Here is a 13,070-nt window from a genome sequence, read left to right as displayed (position 1 = left end):
TATCTATCTTGGTGTCATCAGCAAATTTAGCAACCATACATTTGGTCCTTTCATCCAAGTCATTGATATAAATAGTAAGCAGCTAAGGCCCTGACAATAATCCCTGTGGCACTTTACTCATTACATCTTGCCAACCGGAAAATTATCCATTTACACCTTATAGGTGTGAGGTATTGTATTCATGAAGGTCAAACAGTAAAAGGGAATACACAATAAACAGGAATGTACTGAAAGGGGTACTGAAAGATGAAGTGAGAGATCTTGGTGTGCAAGGTCCCTAAAGGTAGCAGTATGGGTACATAAGATTGTAAAGCAGGCATATGAAATGCCCTCTTTCATTGGCAGTGGTATGGAATACAAAAGTAGGGATATAATGATGGAACTGCATCTGACACTGTTGAGGCAACAACTGGAGTATTGTGCACAGTTCTGGTCACCACATTACAGGGAGGATGTAATTGTTCTGGAGAGAGTGCAGAGGAGGTTTACCAGAATGTTGCCAGGGCGGGAGAATTGCAGCTATGAGGAGAGATTGGGGAAGTTGGGGTTGTTTTCCTTGGACCAGGGAGCGCTGGCCTTCGACTGTTGGTGGGAGCAGCAAGGGAGTGACTCTCTGCCTCCAGGCCAGGGCTGAGGAGGGCGAGTGGGAAACCAACTGAAAAGAACAGAGGCGACCAGGCCAGATAGCAAGCAGCAGCAGCCAGCCAGCCAGCCAGGAGAACATGCGGCCGGCGTGGCTCGAGGCTCGAGGCCCAGCCACTGAAGTGAGAGCTGAGGTGAGCAGAATAGCAGTCGGGAGGTGCAAGGAAGCACCGGCATTGTGTCTCAGGAAATCGGGGAGCAGCGGCCAACAGGAGTGGGGCAGCTTGACCAGAACCAGAACCAGAGGCCAGTTGGGCAGCAGGGCTGAGAGCGAATGGACTGGGCTGGGCAGCAACCAGTCAGGACAGCAAGTGCGAGAGTTTGTGTTTCTGTGCCTTGCATTGGGTGAGCTGAGGGTGGGTGGGGTCAGAAGGGCATTGACGCCATTTGGGGTGGGGCTTGACATGATTGGGGTGGGACTCAATGTCATTGGGACAGGGCATGATATGGGGCACCGCAAAGAGGGAAAGCACAGCCCTCTAAAGTGTAAGTCCACCTCTGCCCACAGGTTCACCTTTATGCACATTGCTGGTTACTTCCTCAGAGATCTCCAATAAATTAGTCAAACATGATTTTCCTTTTCCAAAATTATATTGGCTCCGCCTGATTGCACTGAGATTTTCTAAGTGCCCAGCTCTAACCTCTTTAATAATTGATTCCAGCATTGTAAGAATACAATATTCATGATGGATGCCAAACACAATTCCTTGAGTCACCAACCTTCCATTCCTACCATGTCTTTGTATATGTTGCTGCTTTTCAAATCTATGCTTATCATCCTCACAAGTCCATTCTTGAGTCTCTCCAATCAATTTTTCTACATCTGCTAAAGCCCAGAATGGTCCTAATTAATTTCACAAGTGACATCCTCTTTGACGGGACATGATCACTCCTCGTCCTCCCTGACCTCACTGTAACCTTTGACACTGTTCAAGGCGGAACCATTTACAAGGCCAACAAGCATGTGGACCAGGGAGGAAATTAGATCATTAGAATGCCAGTGGAAATTGAGACTAAGGAACATGGGTCTCATTGACAAGATGGCCTCAGAGAAGGTGTGAACGGAAATAGAAGGGAAACTAGAGAAAGGTGTGGGTTCAGTGGAGAGTAGGGGAGCCTGGGGGGGGGGGGGGGGGGTGGCGGAGCTGACTCAGGGAAAGGATGGAGAAAGAACAAACAGCTGGGGCAATGGCCTCAATCTCAGTGACAAAGAAATCCCCAAGCTCCTTGCTCTTGCTGTTTGAGATGACAGTGGTGGAGGCAGGAGAGAGGGGCTTAAGGAATGGGAAAAGAGCTGGGAGGTTACCTGTGCTGTCCTGGATAATCCTCGAATAGTGGACAGCTCTGACCGAGGTAAGAACGAATCGACTTGATGTGATCCAGCCAGATATGACGCTGCAATTATTCTGCAATGGCTATTTTTCGCTTGAAGAAAAATACATCAAATATAAATGTTCTCAAAGGCAAATATTGTTGCTTTAGCGGGATTAATGACAGACCCGGGGGTTGATTAGACCGAAGTGACATCCTGTACCAAATACAATTGGGGATTTATACCTGAATGGATAGGATTGGGAATCATTTGGGATTGAATAGTCAGTGCTGAACTTTGTTTGCACAGAATTTGTGTACACGATGCTGCCAGCCAGACATGAGGGTGACCCGGGGAACATTCGGCATCTCTCCATCAGGCTGTGAGGACGAAGTTGTTTTGCTGATGCTCTCAATCACCTCCGGGCTGTTGAATGGAAGGACTCCAGCCTCCTGTGCGCATGCACTTCTTGCTTTGCCCCCCTTTCCCGTTTCTCTTGCAGCTGTTTGGCTCCTCCTCAGTCCCGGTGAAGGAGACAGAGAAGAGAGGGAGAGAGGTTAAAGCTTTGGAAACACGGCCATCTCTGGCGTGCAGCATCTCCCCCTGGCGCCTTCTGCTCAGGTAACCTGCAAAAGAAAAAAAAGAGAGAGAAAACGCGGTGCATCTCTCCCTTCCCTCCTTCCCTCCCTCCACACTCCGGTCCCGGGAACATCTCCGCCGCCTGTCTGCTCGGTGCCAGCCCTGTGGGAGTGATGGCAGGAGCCTGGGCGCCGTCTCATCACTGTTTAACCCGACTGCTTTGAGCACCATTGCAAGTCCTCAGTCCGACAAGACGGTAATGTCCTGTTTCCCTGTTACTGTCCACTGTGCTGGAGACAGAGCTGGAGAGACTAGTGAGCGGGGGGGCGGGGGGTTAGCTCCCTCTTCCATGCACGGGGTGGTGGGGGGGTCTCCTTCGGCGTTTGTTTCGATTCCATTTATCACTTACTGTGTCCTTAACCTCACCAGTGTAACTCATTCATTCCCCCAGTGGCTGTGGAAGTGCGGGGATCTGCTTTCATTCATGCTGCTCTGCCCTGGGGAAAGGAGAGGGGTAGCCAGGGCTCTCGGAACATCTGGAGCCAGCTGTGTCCCCCCCCCCCCCCCCCCCCCGCAAGCCTGTTTGCTTGCTGCCTGCTCCCCCGGGGCGTGTGGTTGGAAACGGCCAGGGACGAGTGACCAGTGAATGTTAACAGTACGGTCCAAGGGCGCCCGCCTTCCAGCACGTTGAACTCCGGGTTGCCGCCACGAATGTGTTCAACCCCCGTGTCCATCTGGAGCAGGGGAAGAAGCTGACTTGTCAGTGTGATCCACATTCAGGACAGGACACCCCAGTCTAACTCCTAGCGAGCTACCTGTTTATAGGTGGCATTGCTCATTATCTAAAGATGGTATTTAATTCCCTTCATAGAAAATAATTGACTAATTGCGGTTTTGCACATAGTCCTTCAACCGTTTCTTACACAGTGGCTTGTTGGAGGTGTGCACATTCCAGTGGTTTTCTTTGCAGAATTGAATGTCAGCTGCAAGTCCCTCACTGTGCATTTTCTAACGGGTCCCACAAGCTGGCAAACACGGTGCAATTTGCCCAGGATTGCTGGACAAATTTGCCCAGGATTGCTGGACAAAAAGCAGATGATGTTGTGGTATCGACATCCACCCAAGATTAAAGTCATCAGTAAGGACCTCACGTTGGGAGTCTGTAAATACCGTGACCGATGCCACCTTATTTTCGAACATTTTCTGACGAGCTGCTTTGTCAATGCAGCAATGGACCGATTACAGCTTTACAGTCTTCGTTCTGCTTGAATTCATTGGTGTGCTGGCCAATTAACTGTTGTGCTGTCGCTTCCTGGGTGCAGTCGGAGTCTCCACTGAGCACACACATTGTGGGGCTCCCATACCATTGTGTGAACAGGAGTGACAGAGAAAGACTGGCCAGGCAAGAGGCTAGCTCCATCCTGGTGTCAATCTGATGTGTGCCTGCCCAGCATTTCTCCGCGTCGACTAGAAGGCGTACAAGAAAAGCTGAATACTCTGGATACTGGCAACCTGAAATAAAAACAGCAAGTGCTGGAAAGACACAACAATCTCTGTGGAGAGAGAGAGAGAGAGATGCAACCTTTCTTTTGCCACAGATGCCTCCTGAGTCTTTCCAGCATTTGGTTTTTACATATTGTAACATTTAATTTAGACGTGTTGCTTTGAATGAAAATATTGGAAATGCACTACAGTGTGTTAGTAGTGTCAGGAAGGAGAAATGCAACACTTATAAATACCTGGCCCTTTTCTTTGTAAAGTAACATTCCGGCCTTCACTCCAAACCAAAACAATTGAATCGAATGTGCAATTATTCCATCATCAGTGGTTGTACTCATTTATTCCCCTGAAATGTGCATGTATCAAGTAGGCACCACTTAATCACACGGACTGTCTAGCTTTCTTATTTCTTACCTGTACTCAGGAAGATAGATCAAGAAAATAATTGGTACAGATCTTAACCTTAAAGAGAATTCACCATACAATGAGCCAAAACATGCTTCAGCGTTCAGCTTTCGAGACCATTGTCACTTGACCTGGAGGACCAGAATGTAATGATGCATGGAGTAATGGAGCCATGAGCTGTCATAATAGACACACCAATACCACTCAAAATCTGCTGTAAATTATTCCACAGGGAATATTGCGCTGTGACTCTGCCTGGGTTACATTTGTCCCTGTAACGAGGAGCTCCTGTTTGCAATGAGGCCACCTGAGCAAAAACAGACATTTCACAAAGTGAATTTTTATTCAATTTAGACAGTGCTTCTTTTCAATGTTAAACAGAGCCCATGCTTATTATTTACCTGTGTCCTCATTTTCTGATTAAGGCACTGTCCCAACTACAGTTTGGCTGCCTGAACAGTGATGTAGATCCCTCCGTGATGGTGAAAGGGTTTCCAGGTGCTAACCTGTTAGATAAGAACAGATCCTACAAACAAAACTGATTCAATCCAGTTCCATCACCTTTGTCAGGATTCCTCCCCGCCATGTTGCTGCCTCGATACAAACCCAATCGGCGGTCATTACATCGACATTTGTGAATACAATTCTCATTTGATTATAACACATAACTCATCACGGTTAATATAGAATGGATTTTAAGTAAATCTGCCTTTTTTAAATTAATTCATGGATGTGGATTTTGCTGGATCAGCCAACATTTATACCCATCCCCAATTGCCCCTTGAGAAGGTTGTGGTTGTTAGGGACAGAGTTCCATGATTTTGACCCAGAGACAGTGAAGGAACAGCGATATATTTCTAAGTCAGGATGGTGAGTGGCTTGGAGGGGAACTCTGCAAGTTAATCTTATAGTGTTTTTGTGACAGGTTCCTGTCATGGAATTGAAAGGAATCGGCTCTTGTAGCCATCAGGCGATGGTGCATCATTAAACAAAAAAAACAACAATACTTTGGGTTTCTGTTAGCACAGTTACGGAAAATAATGGAGATAATTAAGTTTAAGACTAGCCTTACAGAGGTAACTTGCAAGTCTGACTATTGAGACTTCTCAGTCACATTTTAGGGATCTCTGTCCAGTTTCTGTTCCCTGATTTAACAGTTACTATGCATTGGTAAATAATCACTTGCCTTGCCAACACAAAAATAAAAAACAAACTTTAACATCATCCATATTTGCAGTAAAACATAATTTTTAACAAGCACTCACTCCTGTCTTAGGAAACAGTTGACTTTATTTTTTTGGTGTGAAGGGCCCCCTTGTGAACATTGAGACACACTTTAAAATCTCCAGTGAATGCTGAAACCAGCTATTCATGTATTGCTTGGATTAGTTTATTACTGCCATTCGGGTTAGCTATCCAAAGTTCCATCAGAAACAATTCACGTTTTAATGTTTTTTGTTCCATTTCTGAATGATGAATTTCTGTTATAGAATGAGAGAAAGTGATTGGTGTGACGGGTAACCACTCCAGGTTGTCGGTGTTTACGGTTTCTTTTGCAGATCTGTGGACAATTGAAATTGTATCCAGATATTGTTCCTCATTCAAATGTAGGGGTTGTAAACAAAGGCATGATTCCTGAAGCTGTCTTTCAGCTGGTCAAAGAGCCGTAGCTGTCAGTTTTATTTTAAGAAATCTTGATGTATAAGTAATGAATGTCCAAAAGAATGGATGAGAAAAGATGACCTCTTTCAAATGCTGGTTAAGCGCTGACAACCCTACGTTTTCTAACGTCAGTAAAAAAGTACATCATAGTGGAAAGGAAGACTGGCAAGGCAGCATTATTTGTGGAACAAAGGGTCAAGATAAAACTCAAGAGAGTGTTTACACAAATAAGCAAAAAGAGGAAAAAACAGGATTAAAAAGCATCAGAGAGCCTTATCAATGGCTTTTTTGCAATGAGACCAGGAGCTTTCATGTTATTCTGTTTAAGGATCCTTGTCCATATTGACACACACCTTGCCACTCCATACAAGCATGGCACACTCCCTGGGATCCTCTGCAAATATTAACGGCTTCAGATCCAACCGTCACCTCCTCAGCCAGTATATCAAACGGATCAGAATTAAAGTGGATAATATTTGCAATATATTGCCCTGAATTTTCAATTTCATTTTAAATTTACATTACATTTTTTTAGTTATGGGAATCCTAGGCTCTAGCACAGATTTCACGATGGTGATGACAGCTAAACTACCAACATTCACAGCCATTGAAGCTGACAGCAACTTCTCAGTCCACCTATTCGTAGAAATCCTGCAGACCACTGAGTGCCAATATATCCACTACACTTGGTGCCAGATTTAAACTGTCATTGGTAAAATGGGAAATTCCTGCCACAGAGATTGTTAGATCTTTCCGGGCACCTTTCTTCCAGTTCAGGGGAGGATGCCTTTGATCTGCCGCTGACTATAACGTCTCTGAAGTTTGCTCGTAATGAAGTTTATGTTTAATGACTCCATCATCTGCTTCCCACCATCACCACCAACTGGTCCACTGCTTTCGGGAACATTACTTTTAAACAAAAAGTCTATAACCCCACAAATGGTTCTAATGTAAGTCCCATATAAAGATACCAAGCCACACCAATCAACTGCCTTCTCCAGATGTCTGTTCCAGCAGAGGGAATACTTAATAATGCATTTCTGGAGTCTCTGATTCAATAACAATTGGTTGCTCAAAGTTGGCAGTATTTGTGTTTTCTGAAGCTGCCTTCTTAAATACCATTGCGGTAATAAACATAAAACTCCCCAGTTATTGCTAATCTGAGTGATCTCGGTGTCTGCCTGCAACATGAAATAGGTAAAATGGAAGAGAAAATATTTCCCTCTGTGGATAAGAAGGCATATGGTAGATGTGCCTTTAGTAGCCGAAGTACAGAGATTTAGAGCAGGGAGGTCATTCTGGTATTGTATAAAACTTTGATTTGATTTGATTTATTGTCATATGTACCGAAGTACAGTGAAAAGTATTTTTCTGTGGCCGAGGGAACGTACACAGTACGTACATAGTAGACAAAGAGAATAATCAACAGAGAACATTGACAAATGGTACATCGACAAACAGTGATTGGTTACAGTGCGGAACAAGGGGCCAAACAAAGCAAATACATGAGCAAGAGCAGCATAGGGCATCCTGAATACTGTTCTTACAGGGAACAGATCAGTCCTAGCGGGAGTCGTTGAGGAGTCTTGTAGCTGTGGGGAAGAAGCTGTTCCTGTGTCTGGATGTGTAGGTCTTCAGACTTCTGTACCTTCTGTCTGATGGAAGGATCTGGAAGAAGGCAATGCCTGGGTGGGAGGAGTCTCTGATAATGCTGTCTGCCTTCCTGAGGCAGCAGGAGGTGTATAGAATCAATGTGGGGGTGGCAAGCTTTTGTGATGCTCTGGGCTGAGTTCACCACACCCTGCAATTTCTTGCGATCTTTGACCGAGCAGTTGCCATACCAGGCTGTGATGCAGCCGGATAGGATGCTCTCTATCGCACATCTGTAGAAGATTGTGAGAGTCGATTCAGACATGCCAAATTTCTTTAGCTTCCGTAGGAAGTAGAGATGTTATTGGGTTTTCTTGACTGTTGCATCTACGTGAGTGGACCAGGACAGACTGTTGGTGATGGTGACCCCCAACAACTTAAAGCTATCGACCATCTCCACTTCGGAGCCATTGATGCAGACAGGAGAGTGTGTCGTGCTACGCTTCCTGAAGCTGATTATCAGTTCCTTGGTCTTTCCGACATTTAGAGAGCGGTTGTTTTCGGTACACCATGCAACCGAGTGATTTATCTCCCTCCTGTAGTCTGATTCGTCGTTGTTTGAGATATGGCCCACCACAGTCATATCATCCACAAACTTATAGATTGAGTTGGAGTTAAATCTTGCCACACAGTCATGTGTGTATAGGGAGTACAGTAGAGGACTGAGCACACATTCTTGCGGGGCCCCAGTGTTCAGGACTAATGTGGAGGAGGTGCTGTTGCCTATCCTGACAGATTGCGGTCTGTTGGTGAGGAAGTCAAGGATCCAGCTGCACAGGGATGGGTCAAGCCCAAGATTGCAGAGTTTGGTTATTAGTCTTGTCGGGATAATGGTGTTGAAGGTGGAGCTGTAGTCTATGGACAGCAGTCTTACATAGGTGTACTTGTTGTCGAGGTGTTCGAGTGTTGATTGTAGAGCCAGGGAGATAGCATCTGCTGTGAACCGATTGCGGTGATAGGCAAATTGCAGTGGATCGAGACCATCCGGGAGGCTGACAGTGATCCATCTCATGACTAGCCGCTCGAAGCATTTCATGTTAACTGACGTCTGGGCCACCGGTCGGTAGTCGTTGAGGCAGGATTCCTTGTTCTTCTTTGGTACTGGTATTGTGGTGGCCTTCTTGAAGGAGGTGGGGACCTCAGAGCGGAGGAGTGAGGTGTTGAAGATATTTGTGAATACATTCGCCAGCTGGTCTGTGCAGGCTCTGAGTGCTCGCCCAGGGACTCCGTCCGAGCCTGTCGCTTTCCATGGATTCACTTTCAAGAAGGCACCTCCTACCTCTGAGGCTGTAATAGTGGGTATGGGTGTGTCCAGGGCTGTTGGGGCGGGTGGCACTGATGCATTGGCTGACTGCTCAAAACGGGCATAGAACCTGTTCAGATTATCGGGGAGGGATGCTCCAGTCCCAGATATTCTGCCTGGCCTTGCTTTATAGCCTATGATCTTGCGTAGGTCCTGCCAAAGTCGTCATTGGTTAGTGTCGTTGGCCTGGGACTTGAGTTTGAAGCGGTATTGTCTTTTTGCATCCCTAATGGCTCTCCGTACGTCGTACCTGGATTTCTTATGTAGGTCAGGGTCGCCAGACTTGAACTTCTCCGTCCGGGAAATCAGCAGGGAGTGAACCCTTTGGTTGAGCCAGGGTTTCCGTTTGAGGAATACCCATTTGGTCTTCTGTGGTACACAGTCCTCGACACACTTACTGATGAAGTTTGTGATGGTGGTTGCGTACTCGTCCAGGTTAGCTGCCGTGGCCTTGAATATGGACCAGGAGGATGTCCTCAGATTCCTCGGACCAGCCCTGCACGGTTTTCTTGACTGGCTCAGCACGCTTGAGTTGCTGTTAGTAAGCCCGAAGTAGGAATACCGACTTGCAGTCGGATTTGCCAAAGTGTGATCAGGGAATGGAGCGGTAGGCACATTAGGCCACAGCTAGGAGGGATGTGATACCAATGGAAAATGTGCAGTGGAGATTTACGAGGGTGTTGCACGGGCTGGAGCGTTTTAGCTATGAAGTGAGATTGTACAGACTGGAGTTGTTTTCCTTTGTGCATAGAAGACTGAGGGGGGATATGATTGAGATGCAGAAAATTATGAGGGGAATCAATAGAGTAGACAGGAAGAAACCTTTCCTCTTGGTGGAGCGATCAGTGACCAGGAGGCATAAATTTAAGGTAAGGGGCAGGAGGTTTAGACAGGATGCGAGGGAAATCTTTTTCACCCTGATGGTGGTGGGAGTATGGAACTCACTGCCTGAAAGGGCGGTGGAGGCAGAGACTTTCATACATTTAAGACGTATTTAGATGTGCCCATGCAATGCCAAGGCAATGGGCTAAGTGCTGGAAAATGGGATTAGAATACTTAGATGTTGTTTTTGACCGGCGCAGACATGATGGGCCAAAGACCTCTATGACTCTGTTAAGATGTAATAATAAATTATTCTCGCACTGACAGTAGATAGAGATCGGCCGGAGGGCAAAGTGGTGGCAGCAGAAGGAAGGGTCGGCTGAGACATAGTTGGATGATGAACGTCACAACATGGTTGCCAACGAGTTATAGTGGACGTCTGAGAAAGGAACAAGACAGATGAGCGTGGCATACCATGACAGCAGATCTCCTGGTAGGACAACCACAAGCAGCAACAGAATAGAGGACAGTCGAAATGTGCTGTATTGGCAGGGTAGCTTGATTTTCTACAAATTACTAACACTAACATTTGATTGATATTAATTTCTCGAAAGATCTGTTAAAAAAATGAAGTGTTGAAAAATTGGGCTGCACGGTAGCACAAGTGGATACTCTGTGGCTTCACAGCGCCAGGGTCCCAGGTTCGATTCCCTGCTGGGTCACTGTCTGTGCAGAGTCTGCACTTTCTCCCCGTGTCTGTGTGGGTTTCCTCCGGGTGCTCCGGTTACCTCCCACAGTCCAAAGATGTGCAGGTTAGGTGGATTGGCCATGAGAAATTGCCCTTAGTGACCAAAAAAGTTAGGAAGGGTTATTGGGTTACGGGGATAGGGTGGAAGTGAGGGCTTAAGTGGGTCAGTGCTGACTTGGTGGGCCGAATGGCCTCCTTCTGCACTGTATGTACTATATCTAAAAATGTGTCAATTTTTAAAATCCAGTTGATTATTATAGTTTCCATATATTGTATATCAACTCACCTGTTTATCATCTCATTCCTTTGCCTCTTTCCTATTCTGAGTGAGTACTAAATTGATCCAGAAATGCCTACCCATGAACTAACAAACTTTTCCATAATTGGGTACTTTGAAGTATTGTGATTTTTGAAGCATCCTGTACTCTTATGGTTGAAGGAATTGTTGTTTTAATACATTCATGGAAGGGTTATAGCTTAATTAAGGCATTTGAAATAACCAGTTGGACTTTCTAATGTATATAGCAGTTGGTGTGGCACACAGTTACCCATTATAATATAAACTACAAATGCTATTCCACACATACAGTAATGACAACAATATGAAAGTTTAACTTTTCTGTGAAATTTACTGCAGGGAAGAGATTCTGCCTCAGAAAAATGGCATCTTCACCTATAAAGACAACACACCCCTCGAAGAAAAGAGTGAAAATCCACCCAAACACAGTGACTGTGAAATACACGGCACATTACCCACAGCCTGAAGAAGAGGACAATGAAGAGACATACCTAGACAGTGAAAGTTATGTCGAGGATAACCCAAAGAAAAAACTTCTGGGTAACACTAAAAAGCAAGGAAGAACACACTTTGGGACAATTGATGTTCGTCAGAGTTTATCAGAAGAACAGAAAGATAAAGGAATGGAACAACAGGCAGAAAATACTGGACAAAGTGTGGTCTCTGAGCCAAGAATAACCTGGGTGGCTCTGTTCGGGGCTGCCTTGGCCCATGGCTGTGTTGCATTAGTAACTCGACTTGCTGCTGATCGGTCCAAAGTGCCATCGTTGGAGCTCCTCTTCATTCGTTCTGTCCTGCAGATCTTTGCTGTTGTGGTGGTCTGCTATGGAAATGAGCATCCTCTTGGACCCAAAGGATACAGAATGGGCCTGTTTCTCTATGGGGTGTGCAATGTTATCTCTATCACCTGCGCCTACACCTCCTTTGCGATTGTGCCCCCAAGCAATGGGACCATTATGTGGAGAGCCACAACCACAGTCTTCAGTGCCATTCTGGCCTTTCTACTGGTAGATGAACGCTTGGAATACACTGACGTTGTCACAGTGGTCTGCAGTGTCTTTGGCCTTTGCCTGGTAATGATTCCGAATATTGTTGATGAAGATAATTCATTGGTGGGCCTTTGGAAGGAAGCTTTTGGCTATACCATGACAGTGATGGCTGGATTGACCACCGCTCTGGCCATGATCATTTACAGGGCTATCAAAGAAAAAGTTAGCATGTGGACTGCTCTTTTCACCTTTGGATGGACAGGTACAGTTTGGGGTGCATCCACAATGTTTATTCTACAAGAGCCTATTATACCATTGGATGGAGAAACCTGGGGATATCTATTAGGGATCTGTATTTGTTCTACTGTGGCTTTCTTAGGTGTTTACTATGCACTAAATCGATTCCACCCTGCATTAGTTAGCACAGTGCAACATTTAGAGATCGTAGTGGCCATGATCCTCCAGTTGCTGGTCCTCCGTATGTTTCCAACCATATATGACCTAATTGGTGGATCAGTAATCATCTTCAGTGTCTTTGCACTGGCTGCTTACAAGCTTTACTGGGTCAACCGTAATGGCAGACAGAATTACCTGGAGATAACAAATTCCCCCATCAAATGAATGTTAATAATGTCATAAATAACCAGAAGATTAAATGTGAGCAAGCAGCTCTATAAATGTCAACTGTGCAATGTTCTTTTGTACTGTAGTGTCGAAAGATGGTCAGTTGCTGTTACGTTCTCTGAATGTTCTGTGGAATAAAATGTGCAGCAGACAATTCTGAAGTGTCTGTATTCATTAATGAAAAGTAATCTAGCGTACATGCAAGGCTGAAAGAGTGTTGAATGTTATCCATGCATACATAGTGTTTCACACTTTTGTTTGGTGGTTTGAAGTGTTTACACAACCTTGTGTGGTTAACTTTTTCAATCCTTCAATATCAAGCCTGGGTAAATAAACAATATTAATTAAAAAGCATCAAGCATAATATTCTACATATTTAATCTTTTACAGTAAGCCAAAGTGGCTTTCCCTGAAATAAGGTACTCTGATTCATTACCTTCAAAAATTCATCGATTAAATATGTCTCTTAATGAAATTATACCAGATTAATGAAAATCTGGATCCTCATGTTTATTTACCTATTTTAATTTGGAATG

The 13,070-nt window shown here is 45.2% G+C and overlaps 1 protein-coding gene across 4 annotated transcripts; it reads left to right on the top strand.

Moving 5' to 3' along the window:
* Positions 1-1,835: 1,835 nt before the first annotated feature.
* On the top strand, positions 1,836-12,690 carry LOC140389957 (solute carrier family 35 member G2-like). Of its 4 annotated transcripts, XM_072474659.1 has the most exons (3): positions 2,050-2,575; positions 10,203-10,368; positions 11,261-12,690. In XM_072474659.1, the coding sequence occupies exons 2-3, from the start codon at positions 10,335-10,337 to the stop codon at positions 12,529-12,531; spliced, it is 1,305 nt and encodes a 434-aa protein (XP_072330760.1). In that variant the 5' UTR covers positions 2,050-2,575; positions 10,203-10,334; the 3' UTR covers positions 12,532-12,690. The 4 variants fall into 4 exon arrangements, with proteins under 4 accessions (XP_072330763.1, XP_072330760.1, XP_072330761.1 ...); XM_072474662.1 differs by lacking the exons at positions 2,050-2,575; positions 10,203-10,368 and adding an exon at positions 1,836-1,995; XM_072474660.1 differs by lacking the exon at positions 10,203-10,368 and having other exon boundaries at positions 2,051-2,575.
* Positions 12,691-13,070: the final 380 nt, after the last annotated feature.

The sequence above is a fragment of the Scyliorhinus torazame genome, chromosome 14, assembly GCF_047496885.1.
Source record: "Scyliorhinus torazame isolate Kashiwa2021f chromosome 14, sScyTor2.1, whole genome shotgun sequence".
Lineage (NCBI taxonomy): Eukaryota > Metazoa > Chordata > Chondrichthyes > Carcharhiniformes > Scyliorhinidae > Scyliorhinus > Scyliorhinus torazame.
Note: the sequence above shows the minus strand (reverse complement) of the source record. Positions and strands in the feature narration are given on the sequence as shown.

What these genes read in the sequence shown, in the direction of transcription:
- LOC140389957 (XM_072474659.1), top strand. Translation starts at nt 10,335, where the DNA reads ATGAGCGTGGCATACCATGACAGCAGATCTCCTG. An exon ending in CCATGACAGCAGATCTCCTG is followed by an intron (nt 10,369 to 11,260) that starts GTAGGACAACCA and finishes AATTTACTGCAG; the next exon opens with GGAAGAGATTCTGCCTCAGA.